Source organism: Meriones unguiculatus, chromosome X (genome assembly GCF_030254825.1).
Source record: "Meriones unguiculatus strain TT.TT164.6M chromosome X, Bangor_MerUng_6.1, whole genome shotgun sequence".
Lineage (NCBI taxonomy): Eukaryota > Metazoa > Chordata > Mammalia > Rodentia > Muridae > Meriones > Meriones unguiculatus.
This window is the reverse complement of record NC_083369.1, coordinates 130916018-130942676: the sequence shown is the minus strand read 5'-3', so window position 1 is coordinate 130942676 and position 26659 is coordinate 130916018. Positions and strand designations below refer to the sequence as shown.

The 26659-nt window shown below is 36.0% G+C and overlaps 2 protein-coding genes across 7 annotated transcripts in view; one reads left to right on the top strand and one right to left on the bottom strand.

The window, feature by feature from the left end:
- Positions 1–26659, top strand: part of Arhgap6 (Rho GTPase activating protein 6) — a 584642-nt gene that overhangs the window by 420132 nt on the left and 137851 nt on the right. The window lies entirely within an intron of this gene.
- Positions 9466–19883, bottom strand: Amelx (amelogenin X-linked). Of its 4 annotated transcripts, XM_060374537.1 has the most exons (8): positions 19821–19883; positions 18511–18576; positions 16562–16609; positions 15254–15295; positions 15113–15157; positions 14400–14840; positions 10734–10778; positions 9466–9577 (listed from the first exon to the last, which is right to left on the bottom strand). In XM_060374537.1, exons 2-8 carry the CDS (start codon positions 18562–18564, stop codon positions 9548–9550), a joined length of 705 nt encoding a protein of 234 aa, XP_060230520.1. In that variant the 5' UTR covers positions 18565–18576; positions 19821–19883; the 3' UTR covers positions 9466–9547. The 4 variants fall into 4 exon arrangements, with proteins under 4 accessions (XP_060230520.1, XP_021484242.1, XP_021484243.1 ...); XM_021628567.2 differs by lacking the exon at positions 15254–15295; XM_021628568.2 differs by lacking the exons at positions 9466–9577; positions 10734–10778 and adding an exon at positions 12744–12890.

The window sequence follows — 26659 nt, the reverse complement described above, 5'->3', positions numbered from 1 at the left end:
AATATGAAACACAAGTTCAAGATAAGTTTGGTTTCTGGCTGGACAAACTCAGTGGAAAAGATCATCATCATTTTATCTTCGGTGATAATCATTATCATCAACAACAATAACAGTTCTTGAGAGGGTACTAAAAGCCAGGCATAGTGATAAATGCTTTATTAACCATTAACACTTCTCAAGATGTGGGAGGGTGGGGTAAAAAAAAATATTTTCCTGAAAGCAAAGTGAGAAGTTTGTTATTGGCTAAGTGAAGTTTGTTATGACCTGAGATACCAGGTGAGAGGGTTAAAAGGGCAGTTGGATAGATAACTCCATTAAAAAAATATATCAGAGCTGATGGGGTTAGAGATGATAATATTTGGGAGTGATGAACTTTGCACTGGAATTCATCATCATGTTCTTTTACATAATGGTTTGGGATGTTACAATAATATTTTTATCTTATTCGGTTTCATCTTTTCTTGCGAGTTCACGACCTGCTTCCTAACAACCTAAGTATCATTGGAATTTTTCAGTTAATTCTCCACGATGTAAAATAAATTATTCTATCAACATTTTTGGCTTTGACTTGAACTCTATTGAACAAAATGGATTCATGTCTATGGTATCTATGAAACACCATCTCCTAATCAATGTTCAAAGAGGCTTAGTTCAAGTTATGCTTTGAAATCAACAGAATTTCATTAATTCATGCCGATAAAGAAAATTGTTTATTGACAGTGTTTAAATGGACATTTAAACAATATTTTTCCAATCCCACACAGTTAGTTGCATAAGGTCTTGAGAAAGCATGAAACATAATTATCAGCCTCAAAATTTGTGAAGCTTGCCAAACATAGCTTATTTTCCATAGAAATTTGCAAACCTGAGTCCTGGCCAAATTTTCAGAGTCACTGCATGTACACCAATGAATAAAAATTTTAAACTCTTTGATTTTTCCCTTAAAAAGTAAGATAGTATGTGCCTCAAAGTTTTATTATTCAGCATCTATTTTATAGAACTCTAGCTTGCTTGAGAAGAAGCTGATATGGTTGCTTCAGTAAAATCATGGACACAGAGGGACTCTCTTGGAAATACTGTTTTATAGCCTTCCTTTAGGAAAAGCCAATTTCTCACATCCACCGATATATTTTATAAAATAATGGAATCAACTTCTAATAATCAGATAATATCAAGGGCCTTTGTCGTGGAAACATTTAAGACAAATCCAGACTAAATAGAAGAGTTGCATATTAGTGCTATTGCATAAATGTGATAAATTCCAGAAACCATGCCTTATAGTTAACTGAGGTGAGTAGCAAACCATTCTCTTGCACTGTTGGCCCTATTAGCAAAATGCATGCGCTATTTTAAACAGTGCAAAGTAGAATGGACAAAGTAGAACAATAAACTCATATTTATAAGCAGTCATCCTGTGTTTTCAAGCATCATTTGGAGAGATGAAGAATAGAGAGCAAACAAGTAATACTAATAAATATAATGGAAATTAATGTAATTTTAATAAATGTGTCATAAACTCAAATGCAGTTCTTTGAGGGAATGATATACTTAAATAAGAATGCCAGGGATTTTCTGAACTCGGTGACTACTCTCTTCATTGTCACCTCTTGCTAGTTTCTTTTCTATTTATAATGTGAAAATAGACACTGGCCCCTGGAGGCAATGCTTTAACTTTATTTTAAAAATGCTTGAATGAGTAGATTTTTGGGGTTTGTGAGATGGCTCAGCAGATAAAGGTGCTTGCTGCTAAGCATGATGATCTGAGTTTGAGCCAAAAGGACCCATGTAGTGGAATGAAAGAACTGATTTCTACAAGGTACACTCTGACCTAAATACACACACACACACACACACACACACACACACACACACACAGAGAGAGAGAGAGAGAGAGAGAGAGAGAATCAATTTAAACAGTTTTTAGAAAGTAGATTCTTTTCTTGCTGATATGAAAATAAAAGGTAAAGGAAAACACAAATTACTAAATTTCAACTAGGAGGAATTCATTGAGCTGTTCTGCTGGATCTAAATGAATTTAATCCACAGATCAAATAAAATTGAAGAACAACTGTATGTTCCAAAGGGCTCTCATAGATGAAGTTGTGAGCATGCAGAGATGAGAGCTGGTGTTCAGGGTTGGAGGCATCAGGGAGGAGCAGGGATGGACTATGCTGCTGGGACAGGATACTTATTTTCAGTGACAGAAGGCCCCCAATCCTACTTCTAAGGAACAGTGGTTGTAGTTCGTCTTCCAATAGAAGTTTGCTTATATTATGGTCCTTAAATTTTCAGGAGCAATGGAAACCTCTGAAGATCTTCACATAGTTAGGTAAAGATTGTTGTGAGGGAATAAGAATCAGCATTTCATTTTTAAGGGAAGCATCTTTATCAAAATAAAACTCAACGTATCAAACAATTTTTCCATTTAAACTGAATAACTCATCAGTGTATTCACGGAGGAACTGCCACACTCTATTGTAGAACAATTTCATGACTCCTAAGAGAAAGCTGCATTCCTTCATTATTCCTGTCTTCTTCCCTTTCCCTGAATCCTTGGCAACGACTGACCTGTCCCTGTCACTATGAATGTACCTTTTTTCAAATTTTCTTGGAATTGGAATCATACAATCTGGTCTTTTGGGCCTGACACCTTTCAGTCAGCATCATGTTGTCAACGCTGGTTCACACTGTAGCCTGTGTCGGCACTCATTTCCTCTAGTGGGCTAATGATATTCCATTACACACACACACACACACACACACACACACACACACACACACACACACATTATCTGTCACATTTTGTCTAACAGTTTATCAGCTGATGAGCATTTGGGATTGTTTCCCTATAGGAATATTATAAATGATGCTGTTCTAATGTTCACACGCATACTCATTTGGTACAAACCTACATTCTCAGTTCGGTTAAGTTTATACCCTAGAGCTGAACTATTGAGTCATAGAACTCTGCTCAACATTTTGAGAAACCACCAAAATGTTTTCTAAAGCATTTTACATTTACACTAACAGTACAGTCTACAGGTGTCACATCCACACCAATGCTTTTGTACGTTATTTTGGTGTGTGGTGCTTAATCTCCCATGTTTTTAATTTGCACATCCCTGATAACTCCTGATGCTGAACACCTTTCCCTGAACTTAATGGCTACTCATTCATTTTCTTCAGAGCAATGCCAGTTTAAGTCTGTTGTTCATTTTCCTTAAGCTCTTTTATTCTTGCTCATTTGAGCTGAAAGAGTGATTTTTATATATTTTGGATGGGAATCCCTTATCAGGTATGTGTGCAAGTGTTTCATCCAACATTCATATTGCATTTCTAATGTTTCCTCTAAATGGGTATATGTATATAGAATCATTTACCTCAAGATTTTAACTTTTAAACGTACTTTTCTAGGAGAGTGTTCTGGATATCTTGGCTTGCTATGCGTAGGAAGGCCTTTCAGAGCAGATTGATTCCCAGGGTTTCTGACTCATGGGATCACAGTGACCCAAGGCTTTCTCTCTCCCAGGGCCTTTTTCCATGACTTCCAACTGAGAAACTTAGCTGGCTGTCCCCTTTAACACTGAGTAGTATTCTTGTCTTCTGTTTTCTTCTCTTTCCCCACACTGGAAAGGAGATTTGTGTGGGGAATATGGAGAGGGGTCAGTTCTGTCTAGAGTTGCTCTGTTGCTGGGATGTAAAGGCCCCAAAGAGGTATGAAAATATGTCCTGTGTGCTTCAGTATCTGTGTGTTGTACCTCTTGTGAAAAGCAGAGGAAGATGAGAGCCGGCATGATATGGAAGGCTTCATGAAGTAAGGACCCCCTAAAAAGAAGGGGACACAGTGGGAAAGGAAAGATGTGATTACACTAGAAGTGTTGTCTTCACTCAACTCACTCCATCCAGCATTTACACCACCTTCAAATTCCTTTAGAAGGTTTGGATGTTAAGATGTCTCTTTTCTTGCTGCTCTAAGCAGTGGAGCTCAACCTTACTAATGCTGAGACCCTTTAATACATTTCCTCATGTGGTGATCCAAAGCCATGAAATATTTTCGTTTCTACTTCATAACTGCAATTTTGCTGCTATTATGAATACAATGTAAACAGCTGATATGAAGGATATCTGATATTTGAGTTCTGTTAAAGAGTCATTTGACCACCCCCAAAGGGGTCAACATCCACAGGTTGAGAACTGCTGCTCTAAAATAAGCATGATGAAAAAACAGGAAAACTGAAATGGGATGCCATTACCTAAACCATTCGTATTTTTTATCAAAAACTAGAAGCAAACTTTAAGATTCTCAATCTCTCTTCTGAGTTATTTCTTCAGCATTTGAAACTTGACCACATTTGACTTTCAAATGCATACAGTTTCATAATGCTGTGAATGCCCCAGAGGTCTTCTAGTAAGTATGGAAAGAGAGTCCTGGCGAATCAGACTTTGGCAGTGTCACCTGAATAAATAGTTCATGACAGAAGTGACACGAAGTATCATTGCTGCTGAGACATTTTGAGTTTCAGTCTTTGAGTACTGTATAGTGATGACAGCAGATGACAAGAAAGAATTTTGCCACAGATATTATTGATGTTGTGGCATAATGAGCATTCTGATGCAGAGCCACAAAATTTGGCCTGTTGTCTTATGGCCATTCTATGCGTAAGCAAAACCAGTGGTTGGTTCAGAAAACTTAGGGTATAAGACAAAGGCGGCCTTTGGAACATACCTTATATTACTCTTTTTATATGTCCTATTTTCTGATTTCATATAAAATCTAAAAAATTAATATTTTCTTATTTAGAATATTATCAAAATGTTATCTTCTTTTGTTATCGCATATCTATATGTACAAGTTTCTTTGACTCTTTCCTGAAATAACAGTGAATATTATATTGTTTAATACCATCATAATAAAATCACAAGCTTTTCTAAATATTGGCTATGTATGTTCTAAAACAATCTGAAAATTTCAATTCATGTCCATATATCTTTCTTTTTCTATCATGGGGACAGGACATGATATTATATGTATACTTTACATATGTACAAAATGGGTTATTAAATGACAAGTAGTTTCTGAAGAAACTTTGATGCTTTTAGAATTCTGATCTTTGAAAACTGTGGAATGGTTCTATTTGTCCATATTTTGTTTCTTATTACTTATAATAATAACCATTAATCAACTCAATTCATGAACTTAGTTTTCATATTATTACTCATTGTAAACATTTGTTGACTACCTGAATGAGCCACAAAGGTAGAAAATTTTTCTCTCTAACCATCTTTGTAAATTCTGTGGACAGAAATTGCACCTTTTAGCAGCAATATTTTATGTTTTTGAATAGTGACTGCTGTCTTTTTAAAAAATGAAATAGATTTTTACCTTTTCTGTTGTACCTATTTTGGGATGTGGAAAAATCATTTGTGGAAACCAGGTTGAGGCCAAGTTCCTCATCACAGGCAGAAAATGGGATTTTGTAAGACTGTAGAGTCTGAGTTTGTTATTGCATGCAGCTGTGCAAATTTGCAAACATTTCCTCCTTTCCTTCTCTAGTCAAAACTCTGAGGAAGGATCCAGTTTGGACTGCTGCCGCAGTAACTAACATTTATTTGTGTAAGCTGCAAAGCAGAAAACAAAGTCTATGCCTGTGCTTGTGTATGCATGTGTGTGCATATGTGTGAGTGTTTGTATGTGTGTGTGTGTGTGTTTTCATTAGATCTTTGAACCTGTTCATATATATTTACCTGAGAACTTAAATTTCAGGTAGAAAGAATACACAAGCCAATTACTTCTGATTCAATGTCATGCTAGGGACATATCACTGTTCTTTTCATTATGATCATTCTGCTGCATTTCATAGAATCCCTAAAAAGCCTTTTAGCATGTGTTGCACACATCTTCAGAAGGAAGGTTGGAAGGCGCAAGGATATGTTTTCAAAAACGCACAATTATTTCACAGTGTAGTGTTGTATGAACTGACCAATAAGAGAAAAAAGGTTCCTTTTTATTTCCAATGAGAACTGGGTTTGTATTTGTTTTTAGTTTATCTACTAAAACCCAGAAAGACATGGGGCATGTCCATAGATCAAGACACTCCTGAAAGTGAAGTTAACACCATTTCTGCTTGCCTCAATGTACCATGTATCAGGAGAGCAGCTATCATTGTACATCAGCTCTTATGATCTTTACTAGCAGCACTCTTTCACTCATCCATGTTAGTGTCAGTTCACAGCTGAGAGGTCTCCCAAGATGTGTTGTGAATACATCCGTATCAAGCTAATATTATGGTCTTCTCATGATGATAAGCTTCTTAAATACCCAGAAACTGGCCACTATGCACACTTGGTGATTTCATACCTCTCATACCCTAGAGTGGGGAGTGGAGGGTGAGGTTGGTATTGGGTGTAGCCATGAACAGCATCTATAATATCAGGTGGAATGTGTTGAAGATCATGCAAGATCAAAGTGAATATGAAAAATATTTTAAGTGGCAATATGTCAGGAATTACAGATAGACAAATACTAAACATTTTCCACATTGGGGTCTTTGGCATAGAACACTTTTGTATAATACAAAAAAAAAGTGAGATCAATACTACTTCCAACTGTGTAGCAATCCCTTTGTTATGTACAGTCACTTCTGACTGTGAATATTAAAAAAAAAAATGTATGCCTGGTATGGGAAGATGGCTCGGTTGGTAAAGTGCTTGCCATTCGAACCTGAGTTTAAGTACACAATACCGACATAAAAAAGGCATGATTATTGTGTATCTGGATCTAGCCCTAAGGAGGTGGAGACAGGTGGGTCCATGGAGATTGCTGGCCAGTTATTCTTTTTTGTTTTGTTTTTATTTACTTTTATTTTTAATAATTACAGTATATTCACTTTGTATCCCAGCTATAGCCTCCTCCTCCATCCCCTCCTAATCCCACCCTCCCTCTTCTTTTCCTTCCCTTCCCTCTGACCCTTGTCTATCAGGTCTCATCAGAACTGGCTGCATTGTCTTCCTCTGTGGACTGGTAAGGCTGCTCCCCCCTCAGGTGGAAGTGATCAAAGAGCAGGCCAATCAATTCATGTCAGAGACAGTTCCTGCTTCCATTATTAGGGGACCCACTTGGACACTGAGCTACCATGGGCTACATCTGTGCAGGAGTTCTAGGTTATCTCCATGCATGGTCCTTGGTTGAACTATTAACCTCACAAAAGACTCCTGGGCCCAGAATTTTTTGGTTCTGTTGCTCTCCTTGTGGAGCTCCAGTCCCTTCCAGGTCTTTCTATCATAAGATTCCCTGCCCTCTGCCAAAAGTTTGACTATGAGTCTCAGCATATGTTTTTTTTTACATTATGTTTTTATACCCAGCTGGGTAGAGTCTTTCAGAAGCCCTCTGTGATAAGAATTGGTAACTCCAGGGGTCCTGTGGAAGTGTTGAGGAAAAGATGGAAGAACCTGAAGGGAACAGAAAGCTCAGAAAAAGACCAACAGAGAAAACTAACCCATTCCCATGGGAGCTTTCGGAGACTGAGACACCAAATAGGGAGCATGTATGATCTGGACCTAGGTCCTCTGCACACATGTAGCCAACAAGTGGCTTGGTGTTCATATGGGGTGTCTGGAGAGTGGAGGTTTGGTGCCTGTTTCTAACATGGACTCTATTGCCTGCTTTGGATCACTTCTCCCCTGGCATCGCTGCCTTGCCTGGCTTCAAAGGATGAAGATATGCTCAGTCCTGATGTTCTGGGAAAGGTTAATGAGGGAAAAGGGGATCCCCTTTTCTGGGGGGGAGGGAGGCAGAGTGGAATAGGGAAAGAGGGGACTGTTAGGAGGGGAGGGAGAAGTCAACCTTAGGATGTAAAGTAAATAAACGTGTGTGTAAATGAATTGGTAAGCTTCCAGTTTAGTGAGAGACCTTATCTCAAAAAATATTAATGTGAAGAGCAGTAGATGAAGACATTGACTTCTTGCCTACAGATGCATGAATACACACACACACACACACACACACACACACGTTTATTTACTTTACATCCTACGTGTAAAGTGTGTGTGTGTGCACGCGCACACACGCACATTTGAACATGTACAAACACATGCACCATACACACAGACACACATGCACACATGCGCACACACACCCCTGCAAATGATTGCATTAGCAGAGATTGAATGTAGAGCCATTGTGGCTGTTAGCTTTGAGGTTTTATGAGACTTCTAAAAGTGAGAGCAGGTGTGTTTCTGACTCCTTTGCCTCTCAAAGGGTTAGTTTCCTATATTGGGTTGCTTGGTCTAGCCTTAATATGAGAGCGTTTACCTTGTCTTATTATATATTGTTTTGCCATATTTGGTTGTTGTATCTTGAAAGCTGGCTTTTATCTGAAGGGAAACGGGGGAGGAATAGATCTGGGGTAGTGGGGAAATGAGGGTGAGCTGGGAGAAGTGGAGTGAAGGGAAACTGTGGTTGAGATGTATTGTATGAGAGAAGAATCTATTTTCAATAAAAGCAAGACTCAAAGAAAGATGTCAGTACATTTTATAGATGAGAAAGTTGAGACACAGAGAACCTGAGAGTTTGTCCAACTTTCCACAGCTACGGTCATAATTTTAAACAACTCTGCTTGTGAAGTCTGAATACCCACAACCATAGTCACAACACTGGAAACCATCTTTGAAGTTGTGTGGACACTTAAATGGCCCTAGAGCATACAAGTTCCACACCCAAATTCAGGATTTATGTGTTTCATGCCACTGAGGTAAATTAATGTTTGAGATATCTTTAACTCATAAGAAGAAGATAAGTACTTAATCCCACAGTGTTTTCTCCCCTTTCTCCCTATCTCCGCATTTTCTTTTTCTTTTACATTAAAGGACAAGGATATTTGTAAGAGTGATTTATTGATTTTGGTTTTATAAATAAAGAAGGCAGATATTATTTACTGTGGTAACTGTTTGGGGGCCAAAATGACTGTTGTTTTCATGTTCTTTATCCCTCACCACTCTCTTCCACAATCCCCAACTATTACTGATCTTTTTGAAGTACCAGGTGTTTTATAGGACTCTCTTGTGGACTCTTCAGAGCATGCATTTGTTACTAAGTAAACTTCAGGTAATGACCACAACTGATAAGTCTCTAGACTTTTTTTTTATTTTTTTTTTATCAGTTACATTTTATTAACTCTGTATCCCAGCCTTGTCCCGATCCCTCATTCCCTCCCAGTCCCTCCCTCCCTCCCTCATCTCCACCATGCCCCTTTCCAAGTCTACTGATAGGGGGGACCTCCTCCCCATTCATCTGATCCTGTTTTATCAGGTATCTTCAGGACTGGCTGCAAAGCCCTCCTCTGTGGCCTAACAGGACTGCTCCTCCCTTCGGGGGTGGGGAGACTTTTTTTTTTTTAAGGAGATGGAGTTAGAAAACAAATCTCTCCAAAGGAAAAACTTCAAATAACAAGACCTTCACAACCACAGTAAGCAGATGAGAATTTTATTAAAGCAATAACGAATACTACTACATGCCATTATTGTTGGAAACATAGGAGAGTGGTTGAAATTATTTTTCTGTTGTGCTTTCCATGTTAAGCTGTTAAGATAAGTAGAACATCATATTACTTTTAAAATCAACACAATTATTTGCTATTTCATATAACTTTTAAAGTTTGATGCCAAAACTATTCTATTACAAACAAAGAAATGAATTTCTTTCAATTCCAGATTTGTCTGTTTTGAAAAGGAACTAGAGGAGAGACCATTGAAGAGTACACAGTTTGACAAAAGAAAGAAAAATAATCTTCTAGTTCTTAGGAAAATCTCTTTTAAGATCATGATGACTGGCATACTTAGGGAATAACTTCTCATAGTGAATTGCAAGTTTTAACCAGTCAATCTATTTTGTGTCATCTTCAGTTTCAAATTGTGGTATTAATAAATATGCTTTTTCTGCCTTAGAGAGTAGAGTATAGAAGAACACTAATAAAACCCACAGTTCTATTAGCAGTGTCTTAGATCTGTGTTGCCCAATAGGGTAATCATTTGCCTAGTATGGGTCCTTTTGAGTATATCAACTACGGCCAAGAGACTGAGGTTTAAATTTTATTCCTTTTTAAATCATTTAAATGTCAATGCCAACACATGCTGAATATGTTGGAAGTCGTGGCTTTAAAAATCTAATTACCACTTAATATATATCTCTAGTTTAAAACATTCTATTGCACTGTAATCCTATGTATCTACGTTTTGATTTGGGCAGTATGGCCAAATATCCATCTTCAATATTTGCTAATAAGGTGGATATTTGTAGAAATACATGTTGAAATTACATTATTAGGTTATATCTTCCATTTTCTTTTCTAATATGTGAACTATGTGTATTTTTATTAATTAGAATCATTATTTATTGAAGTTGAACTCTTTAATATGTTACTGACCCAATATTAAAAGAATACAAGAATAAAGTTCATATAGCCCCAACAGTAACATTTGTGAGGTTCGTGTGAGCATTGGTTTAGTTATTTATTGAAAAAGTTATTGTAAATCCTCAAATTTTAATGCTGTACCCCATAAATATTATAATATGCCTTGTCAACTCCATGCTCTTTAGAGCCAATTCACCTCCAATAGAATTTAAGCAGTGTTAGCCTTAAATGTATACATTGGAGTAGAAATATTTGAATTAATAAGAGAATTTAAAATGCATGCTTGTTAACTTTAAGCAATAAAAAACCAAAATTTCTACATACCGGATGCCTTGAATTGCCCTGGTACCACTTCATAGGGGAAAACACCTTAAGAGAAAGAGACATTAGAGTGCAGTTGATTTAATTTAGTTTCATATAAACAAAATACTAAACTCACTAATGCAGTATGAAATATATACTCACTAATGCAGTCCTGTCAGTATTGATAGCCTGAGAATGTGACTTCTACAAAAGAAAGAAGCTAAATACATATCCAAATGCTCCTATGTCAAGTATGGTGTTACTAACAATCCAGCACATTTTGCAAGTTGTTGTCCATGATTTGGGGCAAGTATGAATGCCCTCGTCTTTTAGAGATAGCCGTGAAGAGTTAGAGTCAATTTATGCAAGAGGGCTACAAAATGGTTATTCTGCTTAAGCTCTGCAGCCCATACTTCTCATTGAAATAGCAAAACATGTAGCTGTAAGTGGTCCCAGGGATAGGTAATTTCAGGACACAATGATTCCATCAAGATCCTCAGAACTTATTTTTCTACTTCCAACTTTTGATCACAAGACAGCAGACACAGCTCCATGAATCACAACTTCAAACAAATGATGAAAAGACCAGCACTTTTCTCTAGAGTGTATCTATACATCTTTTAATAGAAGAGAAACCTAATCCCTAAGATTTCTTTATCTCCCAGGAAACTTGCCTTTTATCCTCATCCTATATTCGTGATCCACCATAACCTAACCCTTAACTAATAACAGATAAGCAGGACTGTAACTGATATCATAGTTGATGTAGGTGAATGGACCTTCACTCGCTGAATAGTAGAGAGGACAAAAATCTCTCCATACTAGGTAAAAGGTTACATGCTGGGATCAGTTGCTGCCCTGCCATTGAGGAATGAGTTGTGAGCAAGCTGATGAACATCTACTAATAGTAACTGCTGTGTGCCATAGACTTTTGACTGTACTTCTGCCGTAGGATTAGTGCCATTTGAGCATCCTTTACTGTTGATGGATAGCTTATTTCATCTCTTATATAGATTCTAGAACCATAAAGATAAGGAATTACTGTTTTTACTATCACATATAGTAGTACCTAGTCTACTGAGTGCTTGAGAAATATTTACACAGTTGATTAAAAGTGGCCTATGCTCATTGATTCAATGCTTTCTTACCTTTCTTATTGCACATTAGCTCTTTAAAATCAAGTTATTTGTTTGCATATTGATACTTTCCCAGTAAAGCTATGTTTATTCATTCCAGAAAATGATTAAGGGACCTTAATCATGAAGGTACTGGAATAAAGATACTGAGAATGCTGTGTAATATAAACCCTGCAAAGATTGTTTACAATTTTGTGTGGGTGTAAGAGGAAAAATGATTCAAATATAAATATGAGTGGGAAAGAAAACTTGTTTTGAGTCCATTTTATGCATCTGTTAACGTTTCAAAGACCATGCGGTAGACTTCATCAGCTTAAAGATTATGAAGTGAAAGAAATTACTTGTGTATAAAATCACTGCAATTTTCTGTTTGAAGCTCCATTATTTTTTCTTAGGAAAAATAATTACTTTAATAATTTCAAGTTCATTGGATTACTATATATATATTACACAATTTCACTGAAAATTTCTGTTGAATGAGATCAAAAGACCAGATTTTGATTACTGATGTGGTGTGAAGAATAGAGCTAGAGTTCCAAGTCTTAACTTGGTTTAGAATATAAATATTTCTTAAAGTTTATGTTTTTCAATGTAAAGATTTTTTTTTCTAAACTTGCCTTCATTTGGTTCACATTCAGTGACTATCCATGCTTACCTTTCTTTTTAACTCTCTTAGCTATTGTTAATGATGTACAAATTTCTATTTTAAGAAAAGATTTGAGATAATATAAAGGTTCTCTGAAAAGACATATAGTCACGATTTGCCTGCTAAATGGTCAATTTGTAGGAGCAAATGACCAGTCCCTATAAGACTCATAAATATTCACTTATAAGTTCTTCTCTTGTGATAGGAAATTTTAAATTTAATTCAACACAAAGACATGAATGATTTTTAAAACATTTTATTATCTGCTAATGATACTTATTTTTAGTTACAGAATTTACTAAGTGATTGTAGGCACAAATCATTGTGTTCTTGAGTTATTCCTAAAAACAACCAAAGTATCCACTTCGGTTCTCTCATTTTCTGAATTTTTTAATCCTGAAAAAATATAGCAAAAGGAACAATTAACATAATTTACAGACATTCCTAGTGAATACCATTTACAATAATAAGTTATGGCTTCAGTTTTTTCAAAACAACGTACAACCATTGACTTTGATTCTGTAGTTTCTGAACTTTCTTGTCATTAAATAGAAGTTTCCTATGTTCAAGGCATTAAGACATATTTAATGATATAATAGTAGCTGCCACCTTGCAGCAAGTCTTGCCTGCTATAATCTCATTACTTTAATTAATTTTCCATAAGGAAACTCTAGGCAATCATCAATAATTTTACTCTGAGTTTAAGCAGGAGGGTACTGAGCTTAAGAAGTTCAAACTACCTGCCCAAAGTCATCTTTCCACAAATAATTTTGGCAAGATAAAAACACATGGTTAAATCTATGGTGTTAATCATTACTAAATACACAAATAAACCCATGTTGCATGCAAACTGAGAGCATGTACCTTAGTTTAGGATAATCAGTGATAGCTACCAGGTTATTCAATTTCAATCAGTTTTCAAAATTTCTGCCTCATTTTTACAAACAGGCTTACAATTGTGAAGACATGCATGACAGTATGTAAGGAAACTTTGGCATTAATATGCAGAGTTAAAAGTTATCTGTTTTTTCCCCATCTTAAAGAGGAACCCCCCCCCCCAAATGGAAGTAACTTGGTATTTTACTAACTCTTTTTTAATGGAAAAGCTAGGGCTAGAACCTAGGTGTCCTGACTCCCAAGCTAGTCATGTTTGCCTCACTTTCCTTTGATTCTTAGTAGCAAATCATTAATAGCATCTATAAATTGGGATCACATTTCTGTGCACATGCACAGTATAATGAAATCATTTCATATATGTATTTTATGTGTGTGCAGCATAAGGATCATTTTATTCACTATTCTCATTTGTTGTAAGAGTTTTCTATACTACTGGAATATTTAATGCAAAATTCTGAGACGCTCTTGTTAAACAATTTATGGAGCCCCAGTACTAAAGCAGAACTTAACACTCTTGTTAATTTAGCCACTTTCAAGTTGAATGACCACTTTAGACAGGCAATCTTCCTTTATGTCTTGAAAGATAGTTCTCATCTACCTCTTTCATCTTGTTCAAATATCTGTCCTTCTTGCTCTTAAAAAATTACTCCTTTTATATTCTTCCTGCAGCTTTAGTCTATTACAACCACTCAAAGCTTTGAAATATTTAAAAAAATGATATTCACTGTTCTGTTACTTTAAAAATGGGTACATTTCAATAATACATATTCTGGTGAGAATTCAAATATTAGAATTTAAATATACCACAAAACCCATGGTGTTGATTACTAAGTTGTGTCAACAAATACAGTTGTAAAACTAAAAATGTTACAATGTATGCTTAGACTAAGAAAAGCAAAGACCTATGGTGTCTGCAACTCTGGGCTCTGATTTGTTAGAACTCTGGGGTTAATTATCTTAAATCACTTTTCTAGGATTTGTCTTTTGCTGGCTTCAAGGTATACTCACCACTTCTTCCCGCTTGGTCTTGTCTGTCGCTGGCCAAGCTTCCAGAGGCAGCTCAGGAAGAATGGGGGACAGGGGCTGCATGGAGAACAGTGGAGGCAGAGGTGGCTGTGGTGCCAGGGGCTGCATGGGGTGCAGAGGTGACTGGGGCTGCATGGGCTGATGAGACTGGGGTGGAATGGCCTGGGGCTGGAAGGGCTGCTGGAAGGGCTGCTGGGCAGATGGAGGGATGTTTGGCTGGTGGTGTTGGGTTGGAGTCATGGAGTGGTGGCCAGGAACTGGCATCATTGGTTGCTGGGGGGCCACGGGCTGTTGAGCTGGCACCACTGGGAGGTGGTGATGAGGCTGAAGGGTGTGACTCGGGGAAGGATGCTGTTGAGACAGCACAGGGATGATTTGGTGGTGCAGCCATCCACCCATGGGTTCGTAACCATAGGAAGGATACTGGTGAGAAACAAAGAGTCAGGTTTACCATTGGCTCAGTTGATTTCTAACTGGAGAAGTAGCAGTAGTGTTTGTTATTATGACCATATGAATATTTTAGTCATTTTTCCCTTTGCAAGAATTTCTAACAGTGTACACAGATATGACCTTTTACAAACTAAAATTCCCATTAGTGTTTGTAGGTGGAGTAGACAAGATATTTCAGTTAATGGGGGGGAATTAAAATGCATGCTTATTCTCTTAAGGAAATAAAGAACAAAATGTCTACATACCGGCTGCCTTATCATGCTCTGGTACCACTTCAAAGGGGTAAGCACCTTAAGAGAAAGAGACATTAGAATGTATTTGATTCAGTTTAATTACATATGAACTAAATACTAAACTCACTAATGCAGTATGAAATATAGACTCACTAATGCAGTCCTGTCAGTATTGATAGCCTGAGAATGTGACTTCTACAAAAGAAAGAAGAAGGTAAACATTTGTTGGATGCTTCCTATGTGTCAGGTACTGTGTTAAATCCATCCCATACACTTTTCATGTTTTCTCACATGATCTGAGGCAGGTATCACCCTCACTTTCATAAGTAATGTTATGAAAACTCAGGTAGGTTCATTCACTCAGCTGAACTTTACAAAAGCAGTAATTCAATTTAACTCCAAAGCTCATGCTCTTCATTGCAAGAGCAAAACAAACAATTTAAAACTTATGACACAATAATGTGATAGAATATCCAATTAATTATTTCTTAATTGATATCACAATGAGAAAAGGAGGTAGAAACATTGTCTTTCATCCTTAAGTATTAAATTTCTTGGTCAAATAGAAATATATAAACCTTTTAAGATAAAACAGTAAATTTTGCCTCAGATTTCCTACTAACATTTTTCTTCAGTTTATATGAGTTAACAGACTCAGATTTTTATCTGAACCCAGGCGATAAGTAAAGAGTTTCATTATTTTCTGGACAGTATAGTCTTATTAATTAGTCTCAGATAGCGTTTTCATACAGTACATTATTTAATCAACACAACAAAAAACTATTAATCTCACTCGGGTTATGAGTGACATAGAACTTGTCATGCTCTTTTCAACTCTTTGTATATTGTTTTTTGAAATGCAGTTATCATTTTTCCTTCTCTAGATGAGGATACTAAAGTTCCAAAGGAAAAAAAATGGATTTTCCCAAGGTCATATAGATTGCAGTCAGTTGAAGAGAACCCCAAGCCACATTTCTAGAACTCTTCTGCTTTCCTTCACTCTGCAGAGACTCTTGAAAACCATTTGTTATTAATCACTTATCATAGCCAAAGAGAAATACACACCTTGTGTGTGCATGTCATCAAATCAGCAATTTTTCCTGCTAGAAAAGATTTTAACATCTTACTTACTCCTTGAATTTTATAGGCTGGCATAGAACAAGACTGCTGAAGCCGAGTTCAGTCTCTGCCCTATCATGGAGCCTTCCTGAGTGGTAGTTCGTGGTGGATACATTTATAACTAGGCTTAAAAATAGAGGTTGAGTCAGAATGACCAGGTAGGAAGGTGCTGGGAAATGCATGCTTGAGGCCATCAGTCAGAGCTTAAAGCTGCTGGTGGGAATTGAAAAAGTGTGACCATTTGAGAAACATCTTGAATGAAGTATCAATACACCACTCTTTATAGATCTCAGGGAATGTTTAACTCAAATTATGGTCGAAATTAGTATATAGAAAAATTACCTCATAGCTTAAGTTGATATAACCAGGGCTTCCAGGATGAGGTGGTAGCTATTTTAGAAATGAGAGAAGGCAAGTTGAAAGAGAGAAGGAGAGGGAGAAAGAGGGAGAGAAAGAAAAAAGATTAAGTCAATATGTAGTTGTTCACATTAAGGGTGTCTAAAGCTATTTTAAATATACATACATAGTACAGAATGCATTTAAGATCTACTTTTAATCTGAGCATGTATGTTGTGGAGGAGGAGCCTTCTCATTTTAAAGAGGCTCTGAATAGCTAAGCAACTTTCCCGTGGGCCATTGTCTTCTAGTGGGAGACCTAGATGAGGAAAGCAGCATACAGTTGTTCTTCATAGATCTTTGAATTAAAACCATCTACCATTTAAGGATTCCACCCCTTTCCACCCACCCATTTACATGTTGATCAAAATCCTTCTGTGTTAGGAAAAGAGTTATGCTTTTGTTACACTATTTAAAAATACCAACAAACCAGGAATTGTATCACAGAGGGTCCCTTTATAGATTAGCTGCTTAAATGTTCAAGTATCCAAGAGATTCTTATTGATTAACATGTAAAGTAAAAAAAAAAAAATAACACACCAACTCTATTCAATGTAAGAACAATATGAGAGTAATAAAATATATACATTCTAAATCCATTCTCTGGACAAAAAAAAAATGATTTGTTGAAGTTCAAGGCCAACCCTTTTTATTACTGTATTAATGATTTATTGTAGAAATTTAGAAGTTCCATATCAAAAGCAACCTGGACAATTTTCTAAACCAGGACTCTCTGTGCTTTCCAAAGTAGGGGTCTGACTAATGCCTGCATTACGGACTTACTGATGCCCCAACCTCAGGAGGAGAGGCAGGAGACAGAAAGTTGCATGCATGAAGCAGAATACCTCCTTAGTCACAAAGCTGCTTAAGGGTCAGTTTTCAAAATGCTCATGTTTTGCAATTGGATTTTATTCACTCTCATCTGAATGTAAATTAACATGAGTTAGGTAGTTGTCTTCCCAATACTGTCTGGTTATAAATTCACTGAGAGTGGAGTATTGAAAAAAATTGATTTTGTAAATGTCAGAGCACTCCAGAGGACTAGGAATCATCAAAATGTAGAATTTCAGGAACACAGAGCACAAAAATCTTGGTCCTGTGTGTGAGAGAAGAGGGACTGGTATACAAGCTTACTGGCTTCTAGCAGTATCAATTGATTTTTATAACACCAAAGAGCTTTGCTGGCATGTGACCTAGGCTTTCTGCCACTGTGTATCTGTGTCTAGACCGTGGGCCAGAATTGGTGATCTTTGGTACAGATTTCATACTGTGTTTACATGCTGTCAAATGTATTTGGCATAGGCAGGCTTCCAGAAGCTTGCTAATGCCAAATCCTACCTAAGGAGTAAGCAGATCCACCAACAGAAGAGGGCTTCAGAGAACAGTGAAGTGGTACAAAAAGGGAATTCCTAATGTAGAAATATCACCTCCTTAAGACTAACAACAGTGGTATCTGGAGGGCAAGGAGACATTTTGAAACTTGTGAGGCATTGAGCTTTAGAGATTTTCTTTTCTTTTCTTTTTGATTGTTGTATTTGCCTAGGGCTGAGTGAGCACAATTCCCTGGAAGCCTTTCAAGAATTTCTTCAAATATATAACTCCTTGGAAAGATGGGCAGTGTAGTTTACAAGCTAATTGTTACAGGAGAGTCTTCTGGGGGTAAAATGTTTGTTAAAATAAAGCCCCACATCAGCTGTACTAAATTACAATTTATGGTGGAGATATTCATGATTTTCTTTTTAACAAGCTCCTTAAGGGTTTTTTCAATACATAGGTACTTGGGGATATCAGATTTTGTACTATATTACACCCTGAAAATTGCCAGCCATGGGTGCAGATTTATATTTTCAAGCTTTTGAAATCTGATACAATAAAAATAAGGATGTTTTACTCACGGGCATAGCAAAAGCTGCTCCCAGGAGGCAGGCAAACAAAATCCAGGTACCCATTTCTTGATGGTTCTGAAATGTAAATCAACATCAGCCATTTAAAAAAAATCTTTTGTAAGCATGAATATAATTATTTTCCAAACATGTATATATTCCCCATTAGTGTCTTGCTAATAAGAAAGGTGAGGCCCTTCCTGGTAAATTGAGTTCATTCCAGTTTCAATTTGGGATTTCCAGTTCTCAATTCATATCATTGCTCCTGGAGACCTAATAGTGCTAAAGAGGCTTTTCAATGAAACTGCTGGTTAACAAGTTACAGGAACACAATGATCTGCCATGATGATTTTGCAAACCATTTTTCTGTACCTATATAGTCTGTAGGCTCATAGGAGCTAAATGGGATCTATAAGTAATGATTAAAAGAATAAGGTTGGGTATAAAATTTGAGGAGATAATCAAAGTGAACATAAATTTATACTTTTGTAACAAGAAGAGACAGAAGTACTGTTCTTTTGGGCACAGCTCAATTGAGCATTGCTGCTGTTAAAAGAATGAACTAATTATTTAAGAAAAAATATTGAGTAATTTTCCAGTATAGATTAATGGAAAAGTGGGTTTAGGTCCAGATGTAGAATTTAGCCAAGAATCTCTAACAATACTTTTGAACTCCAGGTGTGAAGCAAAAGATATGGCTAAACAAAGGGAGGAAACAGTGTTACAGTTCTCTACTTGTTGAATGGTTCCCTCTTAAGCCAGTAGCATCTTCTTTCTGTTTATCAGCTACACTGTAATTCTTCTACATATAAAGCCCCTGAGACATGAAGCAATAACTGGCCGCCCTACAAAATACACACTGTTTTATGATAATATCTTGAAATATATAGAGAACATGAATGTAACAAGTAAGAGTGCTAGCTATGAAAAGTACATTAAGGCTTTCTACATTCCAATAACTTAATAAGAAAAAAATCTGTACTTGACACCATTAAACAAGATTTTGTAAAGAAGGATGCCTCAGCCTGTTAAAACATAATCTTAATCTAAAAGCAAATAAACATTCTGGTATGAAATCTGGCTCTCAAAAGGCTTTGGCATGCTTGACCTAAAATTTATAGAAGTGGACACGAGTACATTACTGTACTATAAAGTTAAAATTCATGTCAGTGGTCTGAGACTATCATTTAATTACCATAAAACTGAAGAAGTACATACAGTGTGAATGGCAGAGAGCACTGAAACTGTGCACACTCTCAAGACATGAAATCCAGAGAAAAGATAACAAGAAAGACAGTGAATTCGGAATGAAATCTACGTACCTTTGAATGAGCTCTGAGTTACTTTCTGTCTGAAGCTCAGGGATGCTTGATCCGTTGGTTTCTTCCAACTCTGTGCCCCAATTTATACCATGCAGGGTTTCTGGAACAGCCAATCAGGTTTCCGAACGAAAAATGTGTTGAGTCTAAGGGAAAAAAATCCCTGTATCATGATTTTTTTTTAGATGCTGCGAGCACTGTGAAGGCGGCATGTTGTGATTACTGCATATGGTTGGTCATTACAGGCAATAATAGGTTTAGGAGGCTGTCTTCAAGTCAGCAAATGAGGTGACTGCATATGCTGATATATTCGAATTCATTTTTAAGAAAGTGCTTTGCCATTGTCTGCTTCTCAGTTCTAGCAGTTAGCATTATCTTTTTTTTTTTTTTTAAAGTGAATGGTCAAGCTTCTCCAGTGTACTCAAAACAGCCACTTAATGTTTTTCTCCAGACTTTTCATACCAGGATGCATAGATTCAAATCCCATTCTGACAAAAATCTGAAGCTCTCCCCAAATCCACAATCACCAGTGTTCTTTCTCTGGTTCTATCAGAAGTATTTTATCTGTCCTGTGTCCTCTGTCACCACTGTGATATCCACAAGAAAACATATCCACAACAAAGGCCTCTTCTAGAAAACTACCTGCCATGCAAGCAGCTGTGACATCGAGACTATTACAACAGCAACATTTATTCTGATGCCTTGAAGGACAAAGTAAACAAAATATCACATTCCATACAATGTACTTGAAAATCCACTTGAATACGTACAAACATGTGTTACAGGAGATATTGCCCTGGTTCTACTATATAGCCACTTGGTTTGCTCTAGTCCAGTGCTTCCCAAACTTTGGGGGTCAACTGACCTTTCCACAGGAGTCTCCTAAGACCATTATAAAAGCACAGATATTTACATTATAATTTATAACAGTAGCAAATTACAGTTATGAAGTAGCAACAAAATAATTTTATGATTGGGGGTCTCTACAGCATGAGGAACTGTATTTTTTATAATTTTTATTTCTTATATTAATCATAGGTTATTTACTTTATATCCCATCCATAGCCCCCTCCATCATTCCCTCCCAATCCCACCCTCCCTCATCTCCTCCCTTCCCCTTTCCAAGTCTACTGATAGGGGAGGTCCTCCTCCCCTTCCATCTGACCCTAGCTTATCAGGTATCTTCAGGACTAGCTGCAATGTCCTCCTCTGTGACCATGCAAGGCTGCTTCTTCTCTGGCGGCAGGGGGATGGGGCAGTCAAAGAGCCAGCCATTGAGTTCATGTCAGAAATAGTCCCTGTTCCCCTTACTAGGGTACCCATTTGGATACTGAACTACTTTGGGCTACATCCAAGCAGGAGTTCTAGGTTATATCCATACATGGTGCTTGGTTGGAGAAACAGTATCATAAAAGATACCTGTGTCCAGAGGAACTGTATAAAAGTGTCATAGCATTAAGAAGGTTGAGAACCACTGAACTAGTTTTTTCTAACCCATACCAATCCCAATTTCTTATATTGCAAGCTGAAATCCCCCTCTCCTTTTCAGTGCTTATTAACAGTCTCTTTAGTAGCATTACCACCATGTATTCAGCAGTCTCTCCTTTGCTTAAACAACATTAACCAAGCCAATTCACTTAGTGAGACTTGTGAAATAGCTATTAACTTTACATGTATTTTACCTCTTCACTTAGGAAAACATGGGTTAGTTTTCATTTATCCTACAAATTGATCATTTAAAAAATGTGTAACTACAAATAACACTTATATAAAAATATAAAAATAATAAATTTAAATGTTGCTTTAAAAAATGTGTAACTAGTGACAGTAACTAATGAGGTTTGCATAAATGCTGAATACAGGAAATGTTCAATATAATTGGTGTTATAGTTCGATCTTTCAAATATGCAGAATACAAATTTTTACTCATAAACACATTTTTTCTGTAGCTACAAACACAGAATTTCTATAGATTCTTCAATTTAATAAATCAATACAAGAAGAAAATAGTCATTAAAGTATGTAATGTATGGTATTCGTGACAATATTGAACTAAGGCAATTTTCGTTCTGACTTCTGCAACACCATAGATTGAGGGAACACTGTGAAATTACTTAGCTTGTTTGAGTCACAGTTTCCTCATATGTAAGATGGAATCCTACCTAAAAGGGTAAGTATAAAAAAAAATACATGAGAAACATACGCAGGGAAATTGAAAGTTGTTAATTTCCCATTTCACTTCTATTACCTAGAAAATGGCAAGTTTTAAAAGATGTTAATAATAAATAAGATATAAGGTAATATACAATTTAAGATTATCTTTGAAAATAAGGAAAGTAAGGAAAACTAAACATCATGATGAAAAATAGACCATTTAAATTGGAAGTGATGGCTGAGTAGGAGTGGCCAAAAGTATACAAGAAAGTGAACATAGAATATGGCTCTAAAAACTAAATATGTCTAAGGTTTGTACTTATTTATGAATATGTTGATTGATGAAAAACGTATATAAGAAACAAAATGTATTCTTTCATAAGGACATTGAAAAGAAAATATAAGAAATAACAAAGGTTGTCAAGGGTGTAAAAAAAAGAAAGTGCTACACACCTTAATAAAGATATAAATTCTCAATGCTCAGAACACTAAAAATAGATCTTCACTATGATCCAGATGTCCACACCTGTGTATATATCCAAATAAAGTAAATGTATTACTTCAAAGAGAAATTGATACTCCCAGGTTTATTGTGGTACTGTTTGTAATACCCAAGATATAGACTCAGCATAGATACTCATTAACAAATGAATAGATGAATAAAACATTTGTATGTAATGTTTTATTGTACCATAATGAAGAGTGAGATCTTGTCATTTGCATCAAAAAAGAGAATAGAACTAGAAGACAATAATTGAAATAATGTAAAGTAAAATAAGCCAACTACATAAGAAGTTATACATGTTCATTTGAATATAGAATATTGATTCTGAGAAGCTGGGCAGGCATGAGAAGGTTGGCTAACAGATAGTAAAACACAATTAGATAGAGGGAATAAAATTCTGGTGTTTCACAGCACAGCATGAAAATTATAGTTCACATTACTTATTACATGTTTTTGTGGACTTGGAGAGAGGACCACAAAGGCTAAAACTATTAATACATTATCAGGAGAAGAAAGTACTTTGATTTGATCAGTGCACACTGATTATGTAGTGCTGAATACATACTGTACTCAAACAACATACATAATGATGCATGCTATTAAAAACATGTAAAAATGAGTGAGTGTTTTAGGAAAAAATAAATTTTCAATTAATGTTTTTCTTCTAAGTATTTTCTTTTTGTGTAAAATGGCTTTACTAAATAATTTATTTTGTAATATAGTGCTTATAATATTTACAAAATATTCTTATTTCTCTTGCTTTTTAAGTTGAGCATTTCCTTGTTCTTTGTAAACTGCTATTTTCAAACTGATTTTTAAACATAAAATATTTTCTCATGTTGCAATATCTCTGAGACAAGTGTAATGATATGAACTCCCAAATGTACCTTTATTTGCATAAACAATCATCGTAAACATCCGTATGTGCATATATGTGTGTTGAATACATATAACACACATATTACATATATGTGTGTTGAATACATTCTTTTTATTACAGAGAACAAATATTATGTGAATTTATTACTGCATCTAAACACTGTCCTTGGAAGTGATAAGTGAATAAATAATCTCCCAAATTACATTAATTCTTTTGCCATTTTTGGTAATTGTTATTCTTTTCTTTGAATGCAACCCATCACATTTTGCTTATGATAAAAAGTTTACTTCTTTTAATTGGCTGATTCTGATTTATGGTTTGCTGATAAGCCATAGGCACAAGATAGTTAGAGATATGTGTCAACTGCAAGCAAAGGGACACTCTCAGCAAACATGGCCTAATCATGGGAGGTGTGGCAGTCACCTGTGAGAAATGCACAAGAAGATTCAGTTTAATAGCACTGGATAGTGACTTCCTGAGTCTCAGCAGCTTTTGATTATGAAAGTGTTCATTGGAGAAGTAAGTATTATGAATACTGCAGACCCGTCATACCAGCTGTATAGTACCTCATTTCTCAAACTTTCTCTTAAACAGACTCAGAATTGATTGCCTAATATTCTAGAATCATTTCAAGATTATTTTTATGTAATTGGAACCAAAATTAGCTTTTTAATGTTCCATTGTTGACATTCAGGCATAAGAAAATGCAATATCCACATGGATAGGGAATAATTTCACAAGACCCCATCACCAGATGAAACGCTACAGACAATGACAATTGGTACTAAAGGAAAGAGAGCCAGTGTTTGGAGTTTTTGTTGTTGTTGTTGTTGTTTTCCTTTTTAGAGGCATGAGTCCAATTCTAAGGAGTCAGCCCTAAACTCATACAAACATTGGACAAACCAGTTATTTAGAGAACACCTGGGTGGGGGAAAACAAGAGTTGGGAGAAGAATAAGGGGTAGAAAATGCGAATACAATTTACTCATCTAAGAAGTCTTCAAAACATTACTTTTCCAAAAATGAAGAAAAAGGAAAAAAAAATCACTTGTTAGGATGAATTTTCAGCAATTGCTGAGATATAATTGGACTTGTATCCTTGTCAGAATTTAGGCATGACATTACTAATTCTGGTAAACCTTGGTTGCTTTTGCACCATTGCAACCTTTGGAATGTAGTGTGCGTTGCACTTCTTTTGAGGACTTTTGTTAACTTAAACAAAGTAGGTGCTAGATGGCTTATTGGTGAAAATGTCAAAATTACTAACGATACTGTGAAAATATGGACATTGATGGGTTAATGTGAATTCCTAATAGGCAAATACTCAGTAACATTGAGGTGCTCAACTAACTAGGAAAGATGTCCTGCTTCCACAGCTCTTCCTACCTTACCTCCCTATCCTTTCTTATTTCAATTTGTGCAGATATTTACCAAAATATTAATAGTAGTTATGTAAGAACATTTCTGAACACCTCTGAGGTGCCAGGATTTCATTTCTTCCTTTAAAGTAATAAAATTCAGTAATCCCAGGAGAAATGTACAGTATTTGGGGCACAGTATTTTTTTCCATTAATGTTCAACAGGATTGATGAGTACATAATATGCCAAATCTTTCATAGACCCTGGGTTTATTTAATTGTCCTTTGGAGTGGGGGAAGGTTGAATAAAAAAAAAACAGATAAAATCACAGTACTTTAAAGTCAGAAAAGTCTTTTTGATTACATGTAGATAATACCTTAATAATATAAGTATTCACAGATGGAATTCCTATAGGTTATAATTTCAAAAGACGGCAGGAATTTGCTAAGTATCAGGTGGAACAACTTTTAATGAAGGAAATTATATGCAGATGGCAGTGTGTTGTTTGGGTTATAATTAGCTGGTAATTCTCAGGAGTGCAAATGTTATAGCTGAGTTAACTGAGGTAAAATAATAATGTATAAACAAGAGCTTTTATTTCTGTTTATTGGACAGAATACATCAAAATACATTTTCTTCTTGTGTCTAAAACAAACATACATTGACCAGTAGTTTCAATGCTGTCAAGGAAAGGGACAAACTTGCTCTTGGGCACACGATAGACTAGGACAGAATTACTCCTGGGCCATTGATCCATTGTGCTTGACCTTGGCCCATGTACCTGATTCCTTCACACATTTGCCATAATGCCTGGAAAATGGACATTAATAAGTAAGGGCCTGCTTATAATATTCTATATTAAATGTGTTTTTTTTAATAAAATTGACAAATTTTGTTTTCTTGACAAGGTTTTACTATGTAGTGCTACTGGTGAGATTAGAACATGATACCTAGTTTGAGTTAGCCTCAGATTCTTCCCTCTAGTACTAAGATTAAAAGCCTGTGCCATCATGCCTTCTTCTACAATGACAAATTTAGTAATATCAGGTGAATGAAGGGGAGAAAATTCAATGAAACAAAGTGAGAAAATAGTCAAAAGGTTGGAACTTACTATTCATATTTTAAAATAAAAGGTTCACTTCCATTGTTCTTGGACAAAAATGATATATCCTGTATACTTTGCATATCTCAGGGTCTTGGAGAAAGTGACATCTGTGCTTAAAAAATAAAGAACCTAGTTAATATCTTTCATATGAAATATAGCTTTGCCAGAGATTGTTGTCCAGAGTCAATTAGATACTACTCTATATAATTAGTTCTAGTAAAAACCAAAAACAGATGCAACACATGTAAAATGGATTTAAATTATCTTATTGTTATATAATTTGCAAACCATGAAATTTATCTCAGAATGTGCAATTGAATGTGTTCTAATAGTGTTAATATCTTGAAAGAGTTTCTAACCATAGACATAAACGAATTGTCAAATAGTTTCATTAACTAGAAATAGTCATTTACAGTCATTCCTTCTTTGCTTCTGCTTATGATCCCCAGGCAACTACCTATTTTCAGTCTCTACAGATTTTCCTTCTTTTAATATTTCATATGGAGATATATAACACATAGTCCGAAACATATCTCTGCAATCTCTGGCACACTTGAACTTAACAGTTAGCCAATCTTTTGCTGTGGCATGATTGGCAGCATCTCTGGCCTCTTCTCCCTACATTCCAGTAAATAATACCCACCTCATCTGACTCCCTACCACCAAAATACAAGCTGAAACTGTATCCAGACATGACACATGTCCAAAAGAGACTAATTGCCCTGAGTAAAGAATTGTGACCCTAAAGTGCCTATGAACTGAGCTGAATTTATATTGGTGGTATGAAGAGACTGGTATCTCAGGGTCCCTGAAACTCCATGTTCTTGCCTTCATTTCCAA

What these genes read in the sequence shown, in the direction of transcription:
- Amelx (XM_060374537.1), bottom strand. Translation starts at nt 18,564, where the DNA reads ATGGGTACCTGGATTTTGTTTGCCTGCCTCCTGGGAGCAGCTTTTGCT. An exon ending in AGACCAAGCGGGAAGAAGTG is followed by an intron (nt 10,779 to 14,399) that starts GTGAGTATACCT and finishes CTTTCTCTTAAG; the next exon opens with GTGTTTTCCCCTATGAAGTG. An exon ending in AGGGCAATTCAAGGCATCCG is followed by an intron (nt 9,578 to 10,733) that starts GTATGTAGAAAT and finishes TTATCTTAACAG; the next exon opens with CTTAACATGGAAAGCACAAC.